The 23,729-nt window shown below is 39.1% G+C and overlaps 1 protein-coding gene across 2 annotated transcripts in view; it reads left to right on the forward strand.

The window, feature by feature from the left end:
- RETREG1 (reticulophagy regulator 1) overlaps positions 1 to 23,729 on the forward strand; it is a 55,725-nt gene that overhangs the window by 30,401 nt on the left and 1,595 nt on the right. Inside the window, exons 1-6 of one of the 2 annotated variants that reach the window (XM_026040751.1) lie at positions 11,731 to 11,782; positions 15,601 to 15,727; positions 17,456 to 17,540; positions 18,614 to 18,751; positions 19,987 to 20,051; positions 21,276 to 21,402. In XM_026040751.1, the coding sequence (XP_025896536.1) occupies positions 15,668 to 15,727; positions 17,456 to 17,540; positions 18,614 to 18,751; positions 19,987 to 20,051; positions 21,276 to 21,402 (475 nt within the window). In that variant the 5' untranslated portion in view covers positions 11,731 to 11,782; positions 15,601 to 15,667. Of the gene's footprint in view, positions 1 to 11,730; positions 11,783 to 15,600; positions 15,728 to 17,455; positions 17,541 to 18,613; positions 18,752 to 19,986; positions 20,052 to 21,275; positions 21,403 to 23,729 lie in introns of those variants that run through there. The other variant, XM_026040750.1, reaches the window with a different exon arrangement.

Raw genomic sequence — 23,729 nt, forward strand, 5'->3', positions numbered from 1 at the left:
TGCAAGATTATCTCTTTTCTATCTTGCTTCACCTCAGAGTTCTTCAGTCACGTAAAAATAGTTACGATAAAGTCTATTAAATGATAAATAGCAGTGAAAATGTAAAGAGAAATAACTGTTACCTCCTTGTTCCAGTATGAGATTTATTGGAAATTAGTTGAAACCAAAGTGGTTAGTTCAAAGCAAATAACACTGGGAGTGTTCTCCCACAGCCCATAGTTGAGCAGTGGAAGTCCTTACCATAGGAGATTCTGGGTGCTATGGCAGAATGGAGATAGACTGAGGGTAGATTAACAAATGAAGACTTCACGTCTGGCCCATGCAATTCATTAGCCACAGGTTGGGGGCCGGAAGAGCATTTGGAGAAGGCAGGGCTGCCTGGTTCCCTAGGCTGTGCTTTTGGACCTAGCTGGAGATGGCAGGAGTCCTTTGGCCTTCGCTTTAGTGCTTGGGTTCATGTGGTCACCAGGCTGTGCTGGGGGGGACGCCCCGTCTCACTGGGCTCCGAAACACTCTGGTTGAGAGCTGGTGCAGACCTCCAGTGTGGTCACTACAAGATCCTCCGATTCCCTGGCATGGGGAAGAGGTAAGACTCAGCAAATTGAGGGGGATTTTCTAATTGTCTTTGTTCTAAAAGGCAAAATGCATCACCGTGATTAGAGTACTGCTAATTACATGCTCATGCATGTCTGGAGTCTGATTTGCACAGATGAAGAATGCTGAAATCAGTAGAAACTACCCTTTGAGTGTTGAAGTGTTGCAGAAAGGCTCTTCTTTGGAAATAACAGGTCCTTGACATTTGAGTTAGGTACAGATTTAGTAGACATTTTTGTACTTAATCTCTCCAGGATTCCCTTATCAATAAGAAATAAGATGATAATGTCTTCTCACTTGAGGGATGTAGAAGAGTTGTAAAGAATTGTGAAGATAAAATGTGAGATATTTTTCTGCTGTAGTGATGAGCACTGTATACCAAATGTGACAAATGAGCAGCCCAAGCTGGTATTTGAGTAGCCTGGAGTACACGAAGCTCCAATATTGAAGTACAGGACACAAGAAGAAGCTCTGCAATTTCTGGACGTGGTCATTTATTGTATTAAAAAGGTGGTAGTACTTTTTGCAGTACTGCGGTGCGTATCTGCAAACAAAAGACGAATTTTCAGAGAGAAGCTTAGTTTGGCTTTCTTCCGTTTGACTTTCTTTCGTTTTTGACGTTGCATTTAAATGTTGAAAGCTCTTTTTGTGTGCTTGCAGATCTTGGTGATTTGTTTTGATTTTTTTCCTAATGATTGGACTTTAAAATGAAAAGCAAGTTGTCACACATAACAATTTTATTAATGAAAATCCTGTATTTTGAGCAGTCTTGCTGTTCTGTGTATACACACGCATACGTAGAAGTCCTGTGTTTGTATTTGTATATTTATGTATACGTACGTACGTTATGTACACACACTGCCTTGCATAATTTAGACATGGGACTTTAATCATGCTGAACTTGTAACAGGAAGAAGAAAAACAGGAACAAACTGTTACAGGAGAGAAACGTGATACTGAAGACTGGATGGGATGAGAAAGAGAGAAAAATAAAACATCAGGAGAACTGGGAGAAGAGGAAAAGTCATCTCTCCACAGATGCCTGTTTGTCGTTTTCTCACAATTTGCCAAGACCATTTTAGTATTTTCCAGTTTGGAATACTTGCCTTAGTAAATGTAAATGATACATTTTAAAGCAGTAAGTCTGTGGTTATGCTGGTTAGGAAATTTTGGTGTTTTAATCTAGATCATTTTTAAGTGTTTATGTTAAAATAAGAAAAAGACATAGAACACTTGGTAATTTTTAAAGCTAAGTAGCTTTCGAGGGAATACTTTATTGCCTGCAATACACCAAACAGGACTAAGGTGGGCAGGTTATTTTTTCATCTGCCCTGTCTTTTGTTGCAGCATGTTTTTGTTTGTTGGTTTTTTTTTCTGTAGATGTGACGTTCTTGGGACAGATCCTGCTACCTCATGTAGGAGAAGCAGATCTAAATCTTGCTGAGTTTCCTTCTAGGGAAGAAAAAAAGAATTTTTATGTGAGCGTCTCTGCATGTAATGATTAATGATTAGTAAGGTTGCTCAGGGTGTTGCAAATTAGTACAAACGCAGCTGGTGCAGCTCAAGTGACAGCAGCAAGCCTTGGGATGAGGAGAGGGATTTTGCCAGTTCACCCTAAGTTGCTCAAGAAAGTGGTAGAAGTATTTGGGTGAAAACTGTCCTCTTTTCTTCATGCTTTCATTTAGCCTCAGTCTTTGTAAAGTTGCTGAATTATTATTTCATCTGTGGATTTAGTCAGTGGAGAATAATGAAGCTCCTGACAGCCTGTGACTGACAGCTGGAGGGAAACACAAAATGCCTGTGTTTGTAGTTACGTTAACACAGCTGGCTCTGTGCATTGCTTTCAAGTCCTGTGATCTCTAGCTTCCCATCCCTTTGTTTTGGGCTCAGTTACAATGGAGAAAATGAGAGATGTGGAGGAAGGATCCCAGTGGAAGCAGGAAAACAAAATGCAGCAACCATGCGGTGATTCTCTCTCACATGACCCAAAGCAAAAGCGTTTTGCTTTTGGCCCTGCAGCACCACCGTGTCACGGTGCGTGAGGTGAGTCACGACTTGTTTATTTATAGCCGTGGCCAATCAAGGCTGAACCCTCTGAACTTCATTCAAGACGCGCGGGCGCTTAGGATGTGTTGTAAACACTCGCGTTGGGAGCAAGGAGCGCTTCCCTTGGGAGCCCGCAGCGCAGCTTGCCGGCTTGCTGCTTCCAGAGCACTCGAAGGACTAGAAGATCTTTGCTGGGATTATCTAGATTGAGAGAGATTTTTTTTTTTTTAATTATTATTGTTTTTCATCCAAAATGCCAGACAGTGAGGATGTGGGACAGGATGAAAGGTACTGTAAACGGGTTCTGGTAGCCTTTTCCTGTAGAACTGTGTGAACAGAGGCTGGGTGTAATTCATCTGCATGAACTCCTGCGTTCCTCTCCTAAATCTGTCATCGGTTTGCTCTGCGTTACAACAGATCGTTTAGTTCTTAGCCCTTTGTCTCTAAAACTAATCTAAGGCTTTTTAGATTAGAGAAGAGCTAATAATGTCAACCTAGACGTTAAGCTGTACTGCTCTTTTACAATTTTAAGAATAAAGTTGAATTAGGCAGAGTACCGGATGGTTTCTCCCAAGTCACTTTTCCCAACAGTGGGACAACTTGCAAACCTCAAAACACGAGAGAGAAATAATTTATGTGTAGCCACATACCGATGGCTCCATAACTCATTCCTGTGAGAGAGGGCACTGTGTCCCTTGAGGTAAGCCTGTCCCCTTGAAGTTGTTCTTCTTCTTTGTATCTTAATTCAGTTATAAAAACCAGCAGAAGGGAAAAGAAGAAAGTAGATGGATCAAAAAGTTAAACTTACTTTTCTCAAATGAGTTCTCATATGTCTTCTCAAGCAGCACATTCCTGGGGAAATAACTGCACTAATTAAATTCAACTACATATATATTTTAAAAGTGGATGTTACTGATGTTTGGCTATGGCAGAGTTTCTAGTTTGAGTTTCCTAAATCTGAATGTCTTCCATATTTATGATTTTCAATGTTTTGATACTAATCCAAAAGTTGACTCTGAAGTAGTTTCAGTGAAATACTTGATTCTGAAAAAACCCTGCTTTCTGGAAGAGAATTTGGTTGTATATGTGGAAACTTGGAGTTGGTTTAGAAGCAAATGAGCACACCTGAATGACAGTGAATATGGACAAAGTTAAGAAATTGCAGGACTCGGAAGTTAATGGCTTGGAATTTGAATTCTTCTAGTTACATTTAAGTTTGTCCATGTTTTTTTTTTTTTCTTCCGAGTGGTGCATTGTGTGGTGGCGTAAGACGGGTGAAGCACCAGAAACATTTTTCTGCTCGTCTGTTGTAGGTCAGTGTGTTCAGACACAGTCACCTACTTGGAAGCGTGTGGATCAATGGTCCCCAGTGACCGAATTGGGTCTCTGCATGGGTGGGGTTCACCTACACATTTCCGTCTGCAGGCACTATGTGGTGGCCTATATGCAATAGACTAAAAGTAATTTTAGCAGTATGCAGCATTTCTTTTTTGGTGGATTACTGATTAGTTATTGGCAGCTGAGGAAGTGTTAATTGCTTTCCATGATCCACAGGAACTCTTGCTTGTTAAATTCCATATTTTTAAGTACAGGAAAGTAGTGATATGTACAATGTATTAAAGAGCGAGATCTCTCATTGTAATGATTTCTTCTGTTAAATCAAGTTAATAATGGATATGCATCATGCCTTTCTATGGAAATTCTTTTAATCAAATACCATCTGGGAAAAAAAAAAGTTATCAGCTGTGGAAAATACTATGATAATTTGGATTCTGAAGTAAAATTCTTGTGGTGTTTACCAGCAGGCAAAAGGAGTTAATTTGCTATGCAAAACACGTGAGGATCCCAGTGCCTTTGTTCATATGTCTTTCTGTAACAATGCTTGTAACAAGTTTTGCCAGGTAAATACAGGTAGTGCTGTAAGCACAAACCTCTAAGGCTTATTTTACATACCAGATCTTCTTTATTAGTCCAGAAAGGACAAATGCCAATGCCAGAAGCTTTTGTCCAAGCAGCAGCTCAGAAAGGCGTAATGGAGCCTGCTGTTGCTGTGTATCATTTCTCAAACCCCCGTTAACTGAAGGGTCTCAGTCCCCGATCCTTTTGTGTCTTTCCTCTCGAGCAAAACGTTTTGAGGAAATGCTCCCATCAAAAAGTTCAGATTTTCCTGGATTTAATTTGCCTTTTTTTGTCTTGTTGGGAGCAAATGGGACATAACTTGAGAACATCCTTATGTAAGTGCTAATGAGATTTGGAGGAAGTCAAAATATTTTGTGTCCGGGCTAAACACAAGGCAATAAAAGGAGGAACTGTGGGAACTGCTAAAGCAGCAGCAATATGGGAACTGTCCTGGAGCAGTTCATTTTAAAATGATGCGGAAGGAGAGGTCTTAGTGCAAATGCACAGATAATGGGATATGTTTGAGAGCTTATTGAGTTAAAGATAATGCATTTTTTATACATAAATATGTATATATAAATAAAGAAGGCAGTGGTGTATCTGTAGACACTGCAGAATGAGCTGTGTTTTCTGACTGGTCACAGCAGTGCCAGCCTTGCAGCTCCTTCTGAGTTGCAACCAAATGCCCTCACCCCTCCTGAGATCATGCCCTACACTAGAAAATAAGTGCTATTACTTCACTAATGAAAAGGTTGAGAGGGGATCTGATCAATATGTATAAATACCTGAAGGGGGAGTGTAGGGAGGAAGAGGCCAAACTCTTCTCAGTGGTGGGCAGTGATAGGACAAGGGGTAACAGGTACCAATTGCAACACAGAAGTTCCATCTCCACACGAGGAAGAACTTAACTCACTGTGAGGGTGACAGAGCCCTGGCACAGGCTGCCCAGGGAGGCTGTGGAGTCTCCTTCTCTGGAGATCTTCCAGACCCACCTGGATGCTGCCCTGTGCCCTGTGCTCTGGGTGTCCCTGCTGGAGCAGGGAGGTTGGATTAGGTGATCTCTGGAGGTTCCTTCCAACCTCAACCACTCTGTAACACTGTGATTAACATCAGAGTTAAGGACATAACATTGGTCAATAGTCTGTTAGTCAGACTGTGAATTTAAATACTTAATAATTAATGTATACACAAACATTTCTTAGTAAGGCTAGTAAAAAGGCTGAGAGTTGCAAATATTCTGTTCCCACTCATATCTTCTGTTTTGTGTTCTCATATGGTCCTGGGAAGCAGCAGATAAAGATCAGGGAACAAGGATGCAGTCAAAGGCCAAGGTCTGAAAATGGTTTAGCATAAGGGCAGTATTTTCCACCAATAATAATTCTTTGTCTGCCGTCACATAGTTTACGTGTAAGGTGATAGAAGTAATAACAAAAGATTTGCCAGTTCATGAGGCATCTCATTATGGTTAAAATCAAAGTGCTGTGCTCTAGAGTAATGTAAACACATACAGTTGAATGTGCTTCAAATACTGATGTACAAGGTCCTGTATTAGGACAGTCCCTGTGTTGCTCTAGTCGCTATAATGTGCCTGTTGTTGAAGAGGATGGTGCCCTACACTGTTAACCAGGGATCTTCTGTTGCATAAAAATAGGAGAAAAAGCTGTGTGCCTGATCATGTGCGTGCATGGCCTTAAAGAAATGGAGACCCAGTTTTAAGTGAAATATGTCTGTTCAGTTACTCAAAGAATGTTGTTTTGTAATGGTGAAGGAGTAAGTGTTTCTTCCGCTCATTTTCAGTAACGTGTTTGATATTCTTTTATGATTGAATTCAAGGCACAAGTGTTAGGCAATAAGTGGTTAGCTCCTGACAGGAACTCTCAGTAATTCATTGAAATAAATGGTGGCCTGCCCAAACTGCACAAGGAAAGCTCATGGACAACGAGGTCAGCATGAAGGGCCTCACAGAGAGTTCGAAAGGTTCCTTGTGGTGATTATCTTTTGCCAGAAAGTTGTCGTGTTGGTGTGGATTAAAGTGTTCTTTGCCCGGCACTTGAAAATCCAATTTTCCTTTTTGTGTAGCCACTCTGCAATGCTGGGAATGCCCAGCTCAGCTTTCGTAGCTGATTGCGAGGCCGGAAACGAGGAGTATCAGTGGAGAACGGGGCAGGCGATTGAAGGAGGAAAAGGAGCTGAGCATTTGTGAGAAAGGGTTAATTGAGTTGTCTTTGAGGGAGAAAAATGAACATTCAAGCATTGCTTGTGACAACCGAGCAGCGTTGCTGGAAGTTCTGCAAATCAAACTTCACAGTCGTGCTGCGAGGAGCAAGACCAATTTTTGTTTCAAGCTCACCTGGAAGACCACGGACTTTTTGCTGTTTTGGTAAAAAGACCACAGTATGTGCACAATGTAATTGCTAAAGCCTATGCTTAAACAAAAAGGAAGACCCTAATAGTGTTTATGGGATACAGAAGGACTTATTTTCTCACATAGAGACATTTGATAAATCAGTACAGATTTACTAAGCTGTGGCTTTGGATTAATAACACTTCAGCTCTCCAATCATGTTCCCCATTTGAAATGGCCTCGAGCTGGAGTAGCCTTTTGGCTCTCCACGTGCGGACCAGAGGGGCCAGAGGAAGCGTTGCCTGCGGGAGCTGCCCCATCCACTTGCTTCAGAAACTCTGCGTAGGGAAAACAAACCCTGAAGTAGCCCAGGTTCAGCCGGGGTGTATTTTGTTGGTCTAACAGGGCATGCAGCAGGAAGCAGCGACACTTAGTAGATCCTGCTGTGTTGAGGAACTGGTGTGCTGGATTACTGGGGGCAGATTGGTGTGAATCAGTGGGTTTTGTGCTGTCTGGAGGAGCATCGCGCAGCTCCTGATTAGGACCGTCCCATCCCCAGTGACCGGGGTTGTGCGTCACCGCTTTCTTAACTGGAAGAGATAAACGCATTCCCACCCAGGAAAACATCCGGGGAGCAAATTGTGTTGTTGTTGTTTTCTATCTAGGCAACCCACGTGTTTATTTCCTCTATCCCTTTGCAAAACATGTGAGGGTGTTTTTATAATGCACATGCTGAATTCTTTTTAGGAGGTGTTTGTTCTTGACCAGCAATATAAAGAAGAACTCTTCATTTATGGCATTTATATGGTTTAGCAGCACGTCACTGGCAAGATGTTCCCATGTCTGTTGAAAAGAAAAAAATACCATGATGGCTGCAGTGTAACACACTGTGCAGGAAGCGCATTGAGAACGTGATCAAAGGTTGATCATAGTCTGCTTGGTTCCAAATCACGTGTCCTGACCAGTCTGCTGTGCAATCCACTGAGGGAAAAAAAAATCCATTGTTATCAAATGCTAATTATTTAAGCATGATAATTTTACAATCATATTACGAAAAACATTCAAGAAGGGGCGTGCGGGTTCCATGTTACTGAAAGCTGTGAAAACTTTAAAACTTTAAAAAAATCTTTTTATTGCATGTCTTCTGAGAAGACAATAAAAGTAAATTGTACTGAGTCACTGTTATTAAAAAAACACATATGAAGTGCCAGGTGAACATTGATGAGGTCAGAAATCAAACAAAGTCCCAGGCAGTACTTGGGAGCAGTACTACGTGGTATCAGAGGAATTTGTTTAGGGGCTGGAAGGTATGAGTATTTGCCACTGGAGAGCAGATAGTTGAAGGTGATTTTTGGATTAAGAGATGTTGTTAATTGCTCTTTGCTGTCAATAAATACATTTACCAGCTTCGATTTAGAAATGAAATTGTTCCAGCTTTGTATATGGTGGAGAGGCCAAGTGAAGTGTGCCTAAGCTTTAGTATTGAATGGCTTGGATGTGAGTGGAAGAAGGGTATGATTTTCACTGTGCTAAGTGTTAGTGACAGCCAAAGGACTTCCTTTGAACTGCTTACAGATTAGCACTCAGAGGTAAATGCATTTTTTGCCATATCTACTTTTGTTAATATCTTCATAAACTTCTAAATTTTTTAAATGTTGTTGCTCGTTTGCAAAGATAGTATATTGTTGGTTTTGCTTCTCCAATTATAAAACATTGTTTTACAAAACTCTTTGAAGAAAGTCGAATTTCACCTGGTGCTCTGGTGATTCACATGAACTGCAAGTCTTGCTGGCTATGTCATAGCCACATGATACAAATCCAGTTATTTTGGTGTACTTACGACTGCATTAACATCCAAACATGGCACAGCATAAAACACAATTCTGCATAATCACCTTTAAAATTAGCCACAGCAGTCATTCAGATGCTATGCTGCGAGCTCAGTGGTATTTTTTGTGATGTCCTTCCAAGTAGCATACACAATACCCACAAGTCCAAAGTTCTGTGTTACAATAAGGACAATTAATACAACATTACTTTCTACTGCACAGTTCAGTAGTAATTTCACATTTTTTTCCATTGATGATTTACTGTAATTAATTGTAATTTGCCCTTTTTAAATTTTTTTATATTTTGGAGAGAGAGGTGCTTAGGTGCATTCTGAGGAGGTAGGTTCACCTGAAATGGGAGAGGAGTTTGCGATGTCCACAGTTTATTATCTAGATGCTATTTTTAAACCATTATAGCTGAACTGTAATTATAGGAGAGAAATGTTAAATGCATTTTTGACATATGTAGTAAATGTTTGCTTCACACAGTTGTCACTGTGTTTATTACAGTTACTGATTTCTGCACTGTGAAGATCCCTTTTCTCATATGACAGGCCCATGAAGTTTACTTTCTTGATTCAGTTTTATTGCAGTTTAGGCAGTTAATTTGTTTATGGTCTGTACTTAGCTCCTAGTAGCCTGTGAGGTTTGTCCTGGGGTATCTGTGTCAATTAGAGCTGCTTTGTTTTATCACATGTTTCACTGTGAGCTTATACAGCTTAAGTGCTCCTTGAAATTTGACTTCTGATTTCTTTGGTTATTAGCTTCCAAAAAACTATGGAAAAAGTCACGTTACCTTTATTTAGCTTTACCTATATTTAGAAATCTGATTTTTAACACTTCTGCCTCAACTAATTGAGCCCAAGTTATACATACAGAGCCTGCCAAGGGGTCAAATGTGTGTTTGCAGTTGGGAAAGGAGAAGAGGCACGAGCTGTTGCAATGAGGAGCGCTGTGTTTGTGCGGGCGCAGTCCTTCAGCTCCGCCAGTGCTCCCTGTACCTTCTGGCCCTGCGGTTCTGGGTACTCACTATACGTGAAGGAACATACAAAGCTGCGTACGCATCCCTTAAAAAAATACCCAGCAAATCACGGAGAGCTCTTCAGACTGGTAACCTGAGAGCTCCTGACCTTTCTGCAAAGAACCTGCTGGGGCTTTGCTTGAACAGATGTCTCCATACAAAATGAGAGCATGACACCATTAGTCATGTTTGGGGAACGCAGCGGCGGCAGCGGCGCCGCCGGCCGCGCGCTGACCATGATGGGCTGGAGCATCTGCACGGGGGGAGGGCTCCCTACAGCGACGGGGCAGCCCCTCAGACCTTCGCTTGCCGTTCGGCAGGAGGAGCTGAGGAATTCCCTCTCTGGGGACCTGCAGTTTTGCTGACAGCAGTTTTAAGCGTAGCCATTTAAATGAAACGTCGTGTAAGAAGTTGGGATGTAGAACTTTATTTCTGAAGTGATGTTCAAAAAATGTGGAGATGTCTGGAGAGGGTTGATTGCTTTTTTCATCAGCTACTTAGATCAACTAAAATGATGAAGCACCTTGCTAAGAGGTGCAGAAAGGTTCTTTGGCAGGTGTGTAAGTAACTTATTAAGGTACTATAAAAAACTCATCTTTCCCCAGGACTTCTGGTGGTGCCCCCTTGCTCCCACCCTCTGACCTGTAGATAGCACGTGAGCTCTAACAGGCTCCAGGCAAAAAGGACCAAAGGGAAAGATGTTCCTGGGGCTGCCACTTGGGGAGAGATGCGAACAACAAGAGCAGCATGTGACAGCTGACAGTCATGCTAGAGATCAGCAGAGTCCCTTTCTCACCTTCTCTTTGATCAATTCTGATCACCCAAGATCAGAATTGACACCTAAAATCAGTCTCTGCCATTCCCAGTAAAATGAAAAACTGTGGCCATAAGCAGCTTAGTGGTACAAATGGGAAGTACGCTTTTGTGGAGCAAGCTTTTTCTTGGATTTGCAGTGCTTGCAGGCAAGCCTCACCTCTAAAATCCACTCCTCTCCCTCGGTTTCTTCCCTGTCAAAAGACCAGACCCAGAGTGTGCAGCCAAAGCATCCAGGGCTGCGTTTTATCTGTGCCGCAGCTCGTGCTCTTATCTTCTCTGCCTGGCAAAAGAGACCCTCAATGACACCCAAGAGAAGCAACTGCAGGGAGCTCTGGCTGCCGAGGGGCCGCTTTTATACTGTTCTGCATAATTTGCGTGTTCATTTTGAGTTGTATTGTTTAGCTTATTAGCAAACTATATCATTCTCACATTGGTGATTACAGATCATTAGCGGATTTGCATTCTTATTGTAGCTTACTTTATTTTTTCTCAATAAATTTGATAAGCCAATGATCTACAATTGACCTAGGAGCTGTTCTGATGGATGACATCAGATCAGTCCATTTTCCCTCCTCATGCTTCTGTTAAGCTCCACTTTAAATTCTCTCAGTGCTTTTAAATAGAGTAGAAGTCTGTAAAATCATTCTGCAGTTCATACTACTGTTATAATAGCAGTCTTCAACACTAAAGAGGCAGCTCCTGCATATATATTATTAACGTCGCAGAACATTTTACAAAAGCAGGCAACAATATTTCTTGAAGAATAACCTATTCCTAAAAAACACGGTTTTAATGAGACAGAAAAGTGCTTATGTAGTACTTTCCTCAAGCCCCTAATTATCACAGAGGAGGAAGACGGGTTGATTTGGTGCATGGGGTTTCTGTTTAACACGCCCCTAATAGCAGGACTGGTTCCTGGTGCCTCCTGCTGCCTTCTTGTGGGCTCCTTAATGCTGTTATTTCAATACAGCCTCTGTGTGGGGCAGCTACGTACCCACCCGCCACACCATGCAGAGGCAGCAAACATCTTGCATGCCCTGATCTAGGAGAGGCCATCTAGGCTGAGATGCGACACTCGCAGCCTGTGACTTTCAGATTTTTTTTTTTTCAGCTAACTTTCAAAGTTAGGGAGGGGAAGCCCTCATCCATAGTATTTGGTAAAGCAAGAGGAAAAGAAGAGATCCGACTTATTTAACAGGGCCAGGAACAAAGCAGCCGTTTCGGTTTCAAACGGTAACCGTCCTCAGGCCGTTCTGTCCGTGCGCTTCGCGGCGGTCTGTGCGGGGGTGTGAGTAACGGTCCTGCCGGCCGCGCCGCGCACGGCTGCCCAAAATGGCGGCCCGGCAGCGCCGCGGTGCGGGCTAGTGTCTGCTGTGCCCGTGTGTAAAACAAAAGGGATGTCGGCCGGTGGGAGAAGGATCCCAGTTTCTTCCGCGGCCTTTATCTAAATGTGCAGACATTGACAGATGTAACTGGGCGCGACTGGAGCAAAGAGTACGGGTCAAAATCAGCCCACACTCCTTGTAACCTGTGTCTTTGGGAGAGATGAGAGCGATTTGTAATACAGGGAAAGGTGGCTTTAGACACAGGTACGGTGTTGAATCCCAGAATCACTGAATCCTTAAGGTTCAAAGAGACCTTATAGGATGAATAGGATGTCAGGCTTGTTCTCCTGCCTTTGGCTGACATGCGTAGTCAAAGATTTCAAGAGGAATTAAGTACAAGTGCAGTGTTCATGTTGCTGAGTCATGGGGCTTGAAATTCACACTTTCACACTTTGTAAAAAAAAAAAAAAAAAAAGAGGAATATATCTTTTGGTTATAAAAGTGAAAACATAGTGTTCTTTTAGTTGGAGACACAAGTGTAATATCAGGCATCATGTATGTATATATACACCATATACCTATACATTATGCCTAAAGTATATATTGTGGTATATAGTTAGCCACCATTTGTCTAGTCTTGTTATTGATCTGTGATCAGAAATCTTAGTGACTTAATTTAAACCAAAGCCCTTCTTTTGGTTTGATGTTGTAATGTGATAAACTGTGCTTTTTCTCACATTGTTTTACTTGCTATCATGATTTGGTGATCAAAACTTCTGCCCTTTTTAAGGGCATTTTTAATATCATTTGACCCTTTTAATAGCTTTTCCTTCGTGGCTATGCTAGCTAGTGTATTTGTGTGCTGTCAAAGTTGTGTGATAAAGCACACCACTGGTGAAAGATCACTTCCCTTTGAATACAGTATCTCTGTATAATCTCAGCCATGCTTAAAGAAGCATGTTAGAGGTTTGTATCTCAGAAAAAAAAAAAAAAGCTGTATGTCTCATATAGTCCAGTAAAATTATACATGTACATTTCAAGTAAATCATTCCCAGAATCCAAATCAATTTTCCTTAAAATGCTATCTCTTTGGGCTATAATTTTTTCCTCCTGCTGGAAAGATCTGCATTGAAGTTCTTAGTGGAAATACTGTATGATCTCCTGCCCATATTAAAACACAGCTGTACACTTTTGTTACTTAGACAGCAAGGAAGTAAAACAACGTAAGAGAGCAAAAAATCTTTAAGCAGCATTTTTTATTTTTTGTCTTGTGGATTTCTGCAAGTTTGTGACCTAATTCTTAGGATACTATGAAATATTTACGAGAACAAAACAAACCTGTTTGTTACAGTTGAATTCGCTAGAGGTAATCTACATCTGTTTTGAGAAATGTTAGGTATAAAGCAAATTAAAAAAGCAATAGTCTGAAAAGAACTATGCACCATGAGTCTCTCATTTATAGAAGCAGAACTCCAATATAACCCATGAATTGGGGGGATCAACAGTCCATGCGCAGCACCGCTGATGGGCACAGCAAAAATACAAAACTTGGCTTTTGAAAACTTTGCCATTTCCATAGCTTTCCCTAAATCGGGGAAGCAGAGGCATTTACAAGCTCATATGAGGAAATATAATGGCATCTGATTGGTAAGAAAGAACAAAACCAGTCGTAACCGCTAGTGAAAAACCAGGACAGCAGAAGTTGGCATGTGCTGTATAGAGTGGGTAGGTGAAAGCCACCTGCTGGGCAGCGTTCAGCCAAGGGAAGTCCCAGTGCTCACAAGGGCTCTTTCTTCCTACCCTATGTGCCAGTAAACATGACCAAGCAGTCTGGTAGTGAACAAGGATAACATCATGCAGGTTTTAAAACACCCGTGATGATGGGTGATTTCTTTTCTACTCCTGTGATCAGTGGAAGATTTTATAATGTTTTAGTTTCCTACCAAATGTCAAATAATATCAAATATTGTGCGATACCAAAAAAATTTAATATGAGAGCAAATGTTTAAATGTTGCTGCAGAGAACCAAATCTGTACTCTTCAAGATGAAAAGTAACAGAAGTCCCATTAGTCACTCACTGAGGCTTGCTACAATTTAAACTGTTTGGGAAGCTATCCAAAGTATCTGTACCCCGAATAAGAGTAAGAGCTGCTGTCTGGACCGTCCTGTTGTTTTAGAAGGCAAATAATTCTTTGGAAAAAGGGGTAGGCATTTTGATCTGACAATCCCTCTGTATTTCCTCATCAGGCCCCCCAACCCTTGTACTCTGGAGCGTTTGTAATACAGTTTGGAGTTCATCCTGTGGTTGAATCCATCTGGAATGACAATGTACCATGGATGCAACGTGAAGCATCGGGCACTTTAGAGAGCAGAGTGACTGTGGGATGTTGTGTGAGGTGCTGGCGTTCAGTCTCATCAGAAGCGTGGGTGCTGAACAGGCTCTTAGGCAAAATCTCCTTTCATAGAACTGGTGCAACTTTTATTTTGGGCTCTGGAAGCTGGCACAGCGCTGTTCCCTTGCTTTGTTCTATGTTTTACCTTTCATTTTGTTTCGTAAAACATGTTTGCCTGGGATGTTTTATCTGCTTTGCAGAAAGCTGTGAGACATGATCTCTTCAACAGGGTATTATCAAAACTTATCCCAAAATTAGATACATGTCCTTCCTCCATTTTTTTTCAGCAAACTCCTTGGTATATTTTTTAAATTTTCTTAAAAGGACTGAACAGTCATAATTTAAGCCTCAGAACCAATCATTTCAATATAATAAAAAAGTAAAAAACCACAAGGAAATGTATGTCAAGACTTTTTTTCTTTTCTAAACTAGATAATGATATCTTAAGGATTACTGTAGTTGGCAAAGATAAAAAAGAAATAAGGAAAAAGCACAAAGATGATATGCATAAAATTAAATATATTAGTATGTATGGCCATCCTGGTGCAATGAAAAGCACTGTGATATATTTTTATAGAAAAATTAATATAAAGAAACAAGTTTGGGGGTTCTGTTGCTTAATTCAGGTTACAACTTGCTTTGAACTCAGTGTTTAATATTGTCAAAATGCCTAAACTTATTTTTATCTATTTTATCCTTTGTATTCCTAAAAAAATGGCAAGTTGAATAAAACTGAAATCTCTGCCCTTCATATAAAATTAGGAAGAGTTGATAGGAGCTTTTTTGTAGAATTATCAAGATTTGTCAAGGCAAATGAAGACTAATATTGATTACAATACATGCACAGATTTAAGGTTGCCGTATGTGTTGGGTTTTTTTTGTTTTGTTTTGCTTTGTTTTTAATTACTAAACTAAAGTAGTGACTTAAATTGGGACAAGTTTGTTGTGCTTCTACAGCCCTAATTCCAAGGAATAATATTCTGAAATTTGGTGATTCACATACAATATAATACCAAAGTACATAAAGTGCCAACTTATTATAAAACATCTAAATAGCCTAATATAAAATAGATAGAGATGAACACAGATGTTTGTAACAAAGCAGCAGCGATTGGAAAATTTGAGAGTATAAGTTATCAATATGATTTCTCTCTAATAATTTATTGAAATACAATATTAAATACAATGTTAAAGATCAATAATGTTAGCAAAAATACCAACAGGAGCTAACAGCTGATAGTTCTTCTAGTGTAGTCAACCAGTTCCAGCTTCCATATGAGCTCAACCTAATGTTTTTGTTGTTTTTTTTGTTTGTTTGTTTGTTTCATTCAGCTGGAAAGTCATCAATTCTAGACATGACTACAGACCCAGAATAAATCAGTGCATTTCAGCAGCACTGATGAATTTATTTGTATTTCTTCAAGAAATGTCACACTTCAAGGAACAAAACCCTGGCAAGGTAAGCACTGGCAAGTAAGATTAATAGTTTGATATTGTTTAATGAGAAGGTAAGATTAAAAAAAAAGAAACCGAGATACATTCAGCTATGAGGTTGTGCAGCATGTAGATAGGTCATCTGTTAGAAAGGCAGCCTATAAAGTTTATGGCAGTACAGTCCCTGCCCCTATAAGCTGCTGGAACTTCATCAGTCTTTTCAATGAACAAGAGATAAAAAATATTGCAGTTTAATAAAAATATTAAAAGCAGAAAACCTTCCAGATTGCTAAACATATATGTGTTTTTTTTTCTTCTCAAATAACCGTAGTTTTCAGAATAACTGCAAGGTATAAAGGAGAGGGGAATCCTTCGTATTTTATTGTGGTAATTTTTCTTCTATAGAGATACAGTATATTTTTTGCTGGAAAGATTGAGCTGGACTGAGGCTCAAGCAAGAGCAAGATTTACTCTTTCCTAGTATGAAGAAGGTATTATGTTACTCTAGCCCTATTGAGAAGGTTTTTTTTTCAAAGAAAAAGTACTAATCAGAACCAGCTCTAATAGCAGTATATTAGGGCAACACATATGGAAAAAATAGATACTCATTTTTCCATATGTGTTGCTAAATTTAAAAAATTAGGATTAAGGAGTGGGCTTTGTCACTGAAGTATTTCGTGGAAAGAAACCCTTCAGAATTAAAAAATTGGAAGTATATAGTAGTACAGTATTCAATACTGTGAATTTAGACTGAAAATACAGATGAGCAGCAGAGTGAAATACATTTCAAGTATAAATAATGTTAAAAGGAATTATATGTATATAGGATAATAGAACTAAAGTTGAATTTAAAAGAGATAGGCATATAATGATAAGAAAATGCATTATCAGTTTACACAAATGCCAAATTTTGTCTTGTAGTAAAATGATACAGTAATTGTATCTTTAGATTGTGTTGTACTTCTGATTTAGAAAAGGTAATTTTGATGGTACACCCTCATTATCTGAACCAGGTCGTTACTGTTATAATCACAAGCAAAATATGCCCTGAAGATGTGTGCAAAATTTCTTTAAATTGCCCAAGCAACTTAGCTGCAAAGCTTAGTTTGTAAATTTTCAACAAATTGATTCTATACTCAGAGCTGTGCAGTGCTGAGAAAGATAAACCGTCTATCTCAACCCCAGCAGAGTCTGGATCTCCAATGTAATATTTTAAATTCTGTGGGGTCCTTTCATTGTGGGGATGCTAGAGAGACCACCAGACATCCAGAGATGCTTAGCATCATATGGGAGAAAACAGTTCCTGTGAAGCAGTGCAACAGGGGAGAGACCTTTTTGCCTTTTTTTGTGTGTATGGACAAGTATGCATGGTAGTATTTCAGTTAATATTATGTGCTTTGTGTCCTGCATGTAACTCTAAAGCCTTTTTGTATAAAGGAAGGGATTTCTAGTAATCTAGTGATAACCAGAAGCTTGTTACAGTTTTGTAAGAAGTGAGTAAAAATAACGTATTATTATTATAATAGAAAGGAGTGTACCTTGGATTATTCAAAAAGCGCCTTCTGCTTATTTGCAGAAGAAAAGTTTCATGACTTTCTAATTTTAAGATACTTATTTATTCTGCCGCTTTCTACATTCCATTTATAATGCAGCATTTTGGAGGACATTTCTATTTGCAAAATGATTAAATGTTTTCAACAGTGGAGATGTTAATGTTAAATAGTTAATGGACAATTTTATTGTCTTTTGTTAGTTTTGCCTACTAGTCTGCAGTGTATGCACATTTTTCACTGTTTTGGGAAGTTACATTCCTGGAGTTGTCCTCTCCTATGCTCTGCGTAAGTATACTTTTTTCTTCAATTTTTAAGTTGTGATTTGTATGTGTGGTTTGCTCATTGTTTGCTCTCTTTATAAGGAGTATATTTCACTTTTCTATTTATATATGTGTTTTTTGACAAGTGTCGTTGGTCATTCAGTTTACAGTTCTTTCCCGCCTATTGATTCTAGTGCAGTGTGACTTTGAGTGTCTCAGGTAGAGCTGTTAAACTAAATCAACATAAAGACAAATGTTATTGTGATCCTGACTTACCACTTGAAACTTTTTCAAATATTATATACATTAAAAAAATAGTTATTATTCCTTTACTGTAGAAACCATTTTTCTCCACTGCAGACTGCAATACGAGAAGCATATCAGAATGAACTTTGTTATCAGTCATTTTTGTTTAAGTCACAGATGTTCTTGTCTTAAAAGAGGGGAAGGGAGTTGTCCCCAGATGGTGGTAGATGCTGAACTATTTTTTAGTGGCAAGAAATCTCTTTTATTCAGAAGTGATCCTATTACTTTTTTTTTCCTTGTCACACAACTCTTAAATTATTCAATTGAATGCATATAAGTATTATTATGCTCCATATATGTGAGTATGCAAATCTAATTTTCCTTTTCAAATTGAAAACAAGAAGATGATGACATGATGGAGAAAAAAAAATCTTCCTTTCACCAAGAATGCACCAGTATACAACTGAAGAAGGATTGAAAAAGAAGAAAAAGGATTAATTAAATGTTTCAATTTCATTTCAATCAAATGTTTGATTATGTGTATGTCAAAACAGAATCTCAGAGCCACAGAATGGTTGAGGCTGGAAGGGACCTCTGGAGATCATCTAGTCCAGCCCCCTGCACAGCTAGGGTCACCTGAATAGGATGAAGTTTTCTGTGGTTAATATGAAGGCTTCCAAGAAACTGGACTTGCTGTTAACAGCTCCTCCGGCATAAGCATTTCAGTGCTACTGTATTACATAAAACTAATAGTTTTGTTATATTGTGCAAATTTATAGTCTTTATTTAGTTACTTCTTATAAAGTGATATTTCAATAACAATTTCTATTTCTGTCTTCATTTTTATGACAGTATTGTGTGCCTTTTTATGTCCCTTCTTCAAGTGCAATGAATTTGGACAGAAAGTGTGCAGCAAAATTAAGTCTCTTCTGATGAAACTGGACTTTGGAATAGTGGAATATATCAACCAGAAGAAAAAAGAGAGGTCTGGTGAGTAATTGAGTACTGTTCCAAATACTGTATTTCTGTATATGCAGAGAAAAAGTCATTCTTCCTGTAGACAGTTTGGCTTGTTCTGTGAAGCCAAGTATAAAGTTACTTCTAGCTCAAATCTGGTTAAATTCTTATCTTAAAAAGGCTGTATAATGCATAAGAATATATGGCAGAGGTCTAGGAACGGTGAAGAATGGTTTCACGGAAGGAAACAAGGCAGGACCAATGGTTCTCATTATACTTGGCTTGCCGTAACGCTTGAAAATTTTCAGAAAAGCTACTGGCTGTAGTTTTTCAAAAAAAGAAATGCTCTTGTCTTCCCCAAGCACTCAATAAGCCCTTAGGAACTGCAATACGGTAATAGCTGTCAATTAGTCGAATTTTTCACTTAGAGGAGGAAATGAACAGAAGACAAAGTCTTATCTGTCTCATCTGAAATTTTTATAAAAGCAGAGCCCTTTAGATTTTGAATAATAAATCTGTTTCAAGAAAAAAGTATTTTTTCTTGATATATAAGTTCCGCACTCTGCTTCACCCTGTGGGTTCACAAAACCTTTTGCTGCACAAGAGAGAGGAAATGACGAGTTGCAAAAATAGGCACCCAGGAATAGTAGGACTTTATTTTTCAACATTACTGGCTTATAGTGGTTTAGAATATTTATTAAATTCTTCTCAGATAGAGAGGGGAAATGAGGCAAAATTTGTGTTTCTTTTTATTAGGAGCATCATTCTACTGGATTCCAGAGGATGCTTCATAGACATACTTGAATATAAATGCAGGGAAACTGGATGCAAAAAGAAAAAAAGAAAAAAGTTTTGTGGATAAAAACTGCATGTAGTTTTCCAGAGAATTACACATTTTTGTGTAAAAATAATGTAGTGGAATATGGCTGTACTACCTAAGAGTGTGTTGCAACTGCTTTGTACAGATGGTGTCATTAGACAGATGGATAGATATTGTCAGATCACATGATATTTTTTGAAAGAAATATATAAAGGCGGATGGATGCATTGGAGGATATTTTAAAGAAATATTCTTTCTCCTGCTTTGTCTGCTACGTAATATATTTTGATGATATCCAACCTCAGTCAGCCTTTAACCTGTCTCAACTTCATAGCAGTTTCATTGTCCTATTCAAGCTGTGGTTAAAAAAAAAAAAAAAAAAAAAAAAGAAAAGAAACATGGAACCAGGAAGTGCACTAATATGACTAAAATTGTTTTTTTCTTTCAGAAGCAGCAAAAGCAAAACCCACAGAGGAGGACAGTGAATTAGACATATCAGCTCTGTGTCCTAAGGTCACTATTTTCAGTCATGTCTTGTTTTTAATATCTGTATAGTAAATATAGACTATCTAGACTTCTGTCTTAGTTTTCCATTGAAGACTTCTCCCTGCCCAGACAAAGATTCTGTTCCTAAACAATCTATTTTAAAAAGTGATTCACAGTATCCATCTTTAGACCTGTACTAATTATTGCACTTACATAGTGACTTCTGATCTTCAAAGGTCAGAATGGTTTCTGTGGCCTAATAAATAGAAAATACGTTTGGTTTGTGTTTGCTATAGAACAGTTAAACAAGAGTTCCATAGCAAATGCAGCCTTTTTAATTACCACAGTGGAACCGGAGCTAGTTATTTTCTATCAATGTATGAAATGGAAACATTCGTAGATAACCTACAGTTTGTCAGACGTGCATCATCACATGTCTGATAATACGTACACGTGTCTTTATATGTATGAGAACGCTATAGTACTTCATTTCTCTGTTATTATTCTAAATAATTGCATGTTGAAGGATTTTTCCATTAGAATACTGATCTGATTTATTTGATATTTGATTTATTTGACATTTAAAAAAAAAATACGAGAATTCTCAAGCAGTATCTAGAATCTGACTTGGATAAGCAGTATCTAGAATCTGACTTGGAAGTTGATCACTTTAAACTTGTTTTTATATTCTGACAAAATATATCTCCCATTGGATAAAAACTTGTAGCTGACATAACTGAATGCTATTTGATAAACTGATAGAAGATAATGATTTTTTCAATTAGCTAATTTCTGACTGTCTAATGTTTTTGCTTTGATCCAGCTAATTTCTGACTGTCTAATGTTTTTGTTTTGATCCAAGTTTATGCACTTCTCTACACATATTTTATGCACACATTTTATATTTTTAGGATCAATCTGCTTTCATTACAGTAAGAATTTACTTTAGAAATAAATATTATCTTTTAAAGTACACATTTTTTTTTAATTTTAAAATACAAATTTTAAAAGCCAGAATTTTCCATCCTTCTCTAGAATATAGAGTTCTAAATCCTTAAGAAGAAAGTATACTCTTAAGTATTCTTCATGTTGCTATTATGTCCATGTTTCTACAACTAAAGTTTAAATACTGAACAAATTATTTTGCTGTCACATGCAAGATACATTTATTTTGCTATCTAAATATTGGCTTCTAGTAGTGAGACTTTTTTGAGTATAAGAATGCCATGTATGGGGCTCTTTTGTGTCTAGGTTAGTCCAGCAGTTGTTGCCAAAGAGCTGTCAGTGTCTGACACAGATGTATCAGAAGTATCCTGGACCGATAATGGGACCTTTAACTTATCTGAGGGGTATTCTCCACAGACAGACACATCTGAGGGTATGTAATGGCTTTATTTATTTCATCAATTCATTGCAGACTTGTAAGTTGCAAGTTATCTGGAAGCTATTAAAGAATTTGAGATTTAATTTTATTTTTTTACTAGTAAATTTAGAATTCATTCCAGTAGTTCTTTTTTTATTATTATTTTGTTCTATATTTTTTATCTTATTATCTTCTGTGAAAGCTATCATTTTCTTAATAAACACATCAAGGAAAATCTAAATAAACAAATAACTGTAAATAAAACAAGGACATTCATGCAAGATTTATTACTCTCTTCCATCAAATCAAATTGGTAGTAATACTCTGGGATAAACTAAACTATGTGAAAAAAAAAGGCAATGCATAAAAAATGGATACCTCAAGTTGAGCAGTAGTCAATTAAAGAAAGAATTCTTAAGCTGTGGATACCAAAATGCTGGTGAAGGCAGTGAGGAATGAGCCCAAATGAGATGTGAAGACTAACTGAAAAAAGAGATCCCCAAGTACATATCTTTCAAGGCCAGATCTGTAGGTTATTACTTCTTAGAACCACCTTCCTCCTAGTTCTTTGCCTTAACAAAGATGAGAAACAGCACTAGTTTGGTGAAATCATGGGAGGGGGGTTTGTTGCTCTGCTGGGCTTACATTTCTCCTCTTCTAAAATTACAAGTAGAGACATAATACTTCTCAACATTAAAAATGACTAATTATTACTCTTTAACATTTAAAGTTGTGATCAGACTGCATCATACAACCACAGAATCATAGGTTAGAATGGGCCTTTGGAGTTTGTTGACTCCAACCTCCAATTCAAAACAGGTCCAACTAGATCGGTTTGCTGAGGGCTACATCCGAATGAATTTTGAGTAGATCACGTGATGAACACCCTCGTGGTGAGGAACTGTTTCCTTAAATTGAGTTGAAATTTCCCATGTTCCAGCTTATGTTGATTTACGCTCATCCTTCCATTGGGCACCTCGAAGAAGAGCCAAGCTTTATCTTCCCATACTTCATTTCCCTACTTTCCCTGTGCCTTCTTAAGGCTGAGCAAACTCCCTTCTCTCACCATATCCTCATATGTCACATGCTGTAGCTCCCTGCTCATCGCGCCGACCCACTGGGAAATTAATTTGTTTCACGTGGATGGAAGAGGTCAAAGCTGATCTCCAATTGCAGCCTTCAAAAAGTGCTCCAAATATGCTCTCTCGCATTCTGAGTATAGGAGAATAAGCACTTTCTTGGGCTTGCTGACCTTACTTTTGCTAGTAAGCTCAGTGTATGGTTGGCAGCCTTTGCTGTAAGGGTATGTATGATGACTTGCTGTCCTCAAGGATGTCCAGGTCTTTTCCTTCAAAGCTGCTTTCTGTCTAGTTGGTCCTCAGCTTGTACTATTGCATGAGGTTGATTCCATCCTAGATGTGGGACTTCACATTTGTGTCAAGATGTTCCTTCTTCCCCATTGTCTTCAGCCTTTCAGGTCCCTCTGATCTTGTGCCACCCAGCACATCACATATAACCTCAGCCATACCAGTTTGCTTCCCCAGTGTGAAGCTGAGCTTTGGCTTCCCTAACACCGTTGCTATCTGCACTGGCAGTGTCCTTGTGTTCCTCCCAGGTACAGGCTGTCCGTGCTTGCTCTGTCTCTGTACTTTCTTTGGATTTCCAAGGTCAGTCAGAAGTTCCCTCCTCATCAGTGCTTGACTGCTCGGCCTTCCACAGGGATGGCCTCTTCCTATGCCTTGAGGAGGCTGTCTTGAAAATCAGCCAGCTCCAGCTGGACAGCACTCCAGGGCTGTCTCTCATAGAACCTGCCAAGCAGATTTCTGGACAAACTGAAATCCCTCTTGAAATCCAGGTTGATGATTCTGCCACTCCTCTCTTGCTCGCTCCTGTAAGATTGTAAACTCTACAATCTTGTGGTCACTACAGCCATCTTCCTTGCTGAGTAAAAAGCCTAGCAGAGGGCCTTGCTGGGTCAGCTTGTCAGGTAACTGTCTTCAGAAACCTGCATTTCTTGTACCAGCTGCATCGTCCTTCCAGCACATATGGGGTTAGTGAAAACCCCCGTGGTGACTTTGAAGTTTCTTCCCAGGGCCTCAAGACAGTTTCGCTCATTTTCCTCCTCGTGATCAGACAGTCTGTAGCAGGTACCTACCAAGATGTCACTTGTCTTGGTCTGTCCTTCAGTCTTTACCCCAGTAAGGTCAAACTGGCTCCTGACCAGGGGAAGCTCCGTGCCCTTGAGCTGCCCCTTTGCGCCCAGCACTGCCCTTCCTCCTTGCCTTTGTATCCTGGCTTTCCTAAAGACGAAGGAGAAGATGACACGTTGGATATACTTTTAA

This window comes from Nothoprocta perdicaria, unplaced genomic scaffold, assembly GCF_003342845.1.
Source record: "Nothoprocta perdicaria isolate Ctin4 unplaced genomic scaffold, notPer1 scaffold_264, whole genome shotgun sequence".
NCBI classification, from domain to species: Eukaryota; Metazoa; Chordata; class Aves; order Tinamiformes; family Tinamidae; genus Nothoprocta; species Nothoprocta perdicaria.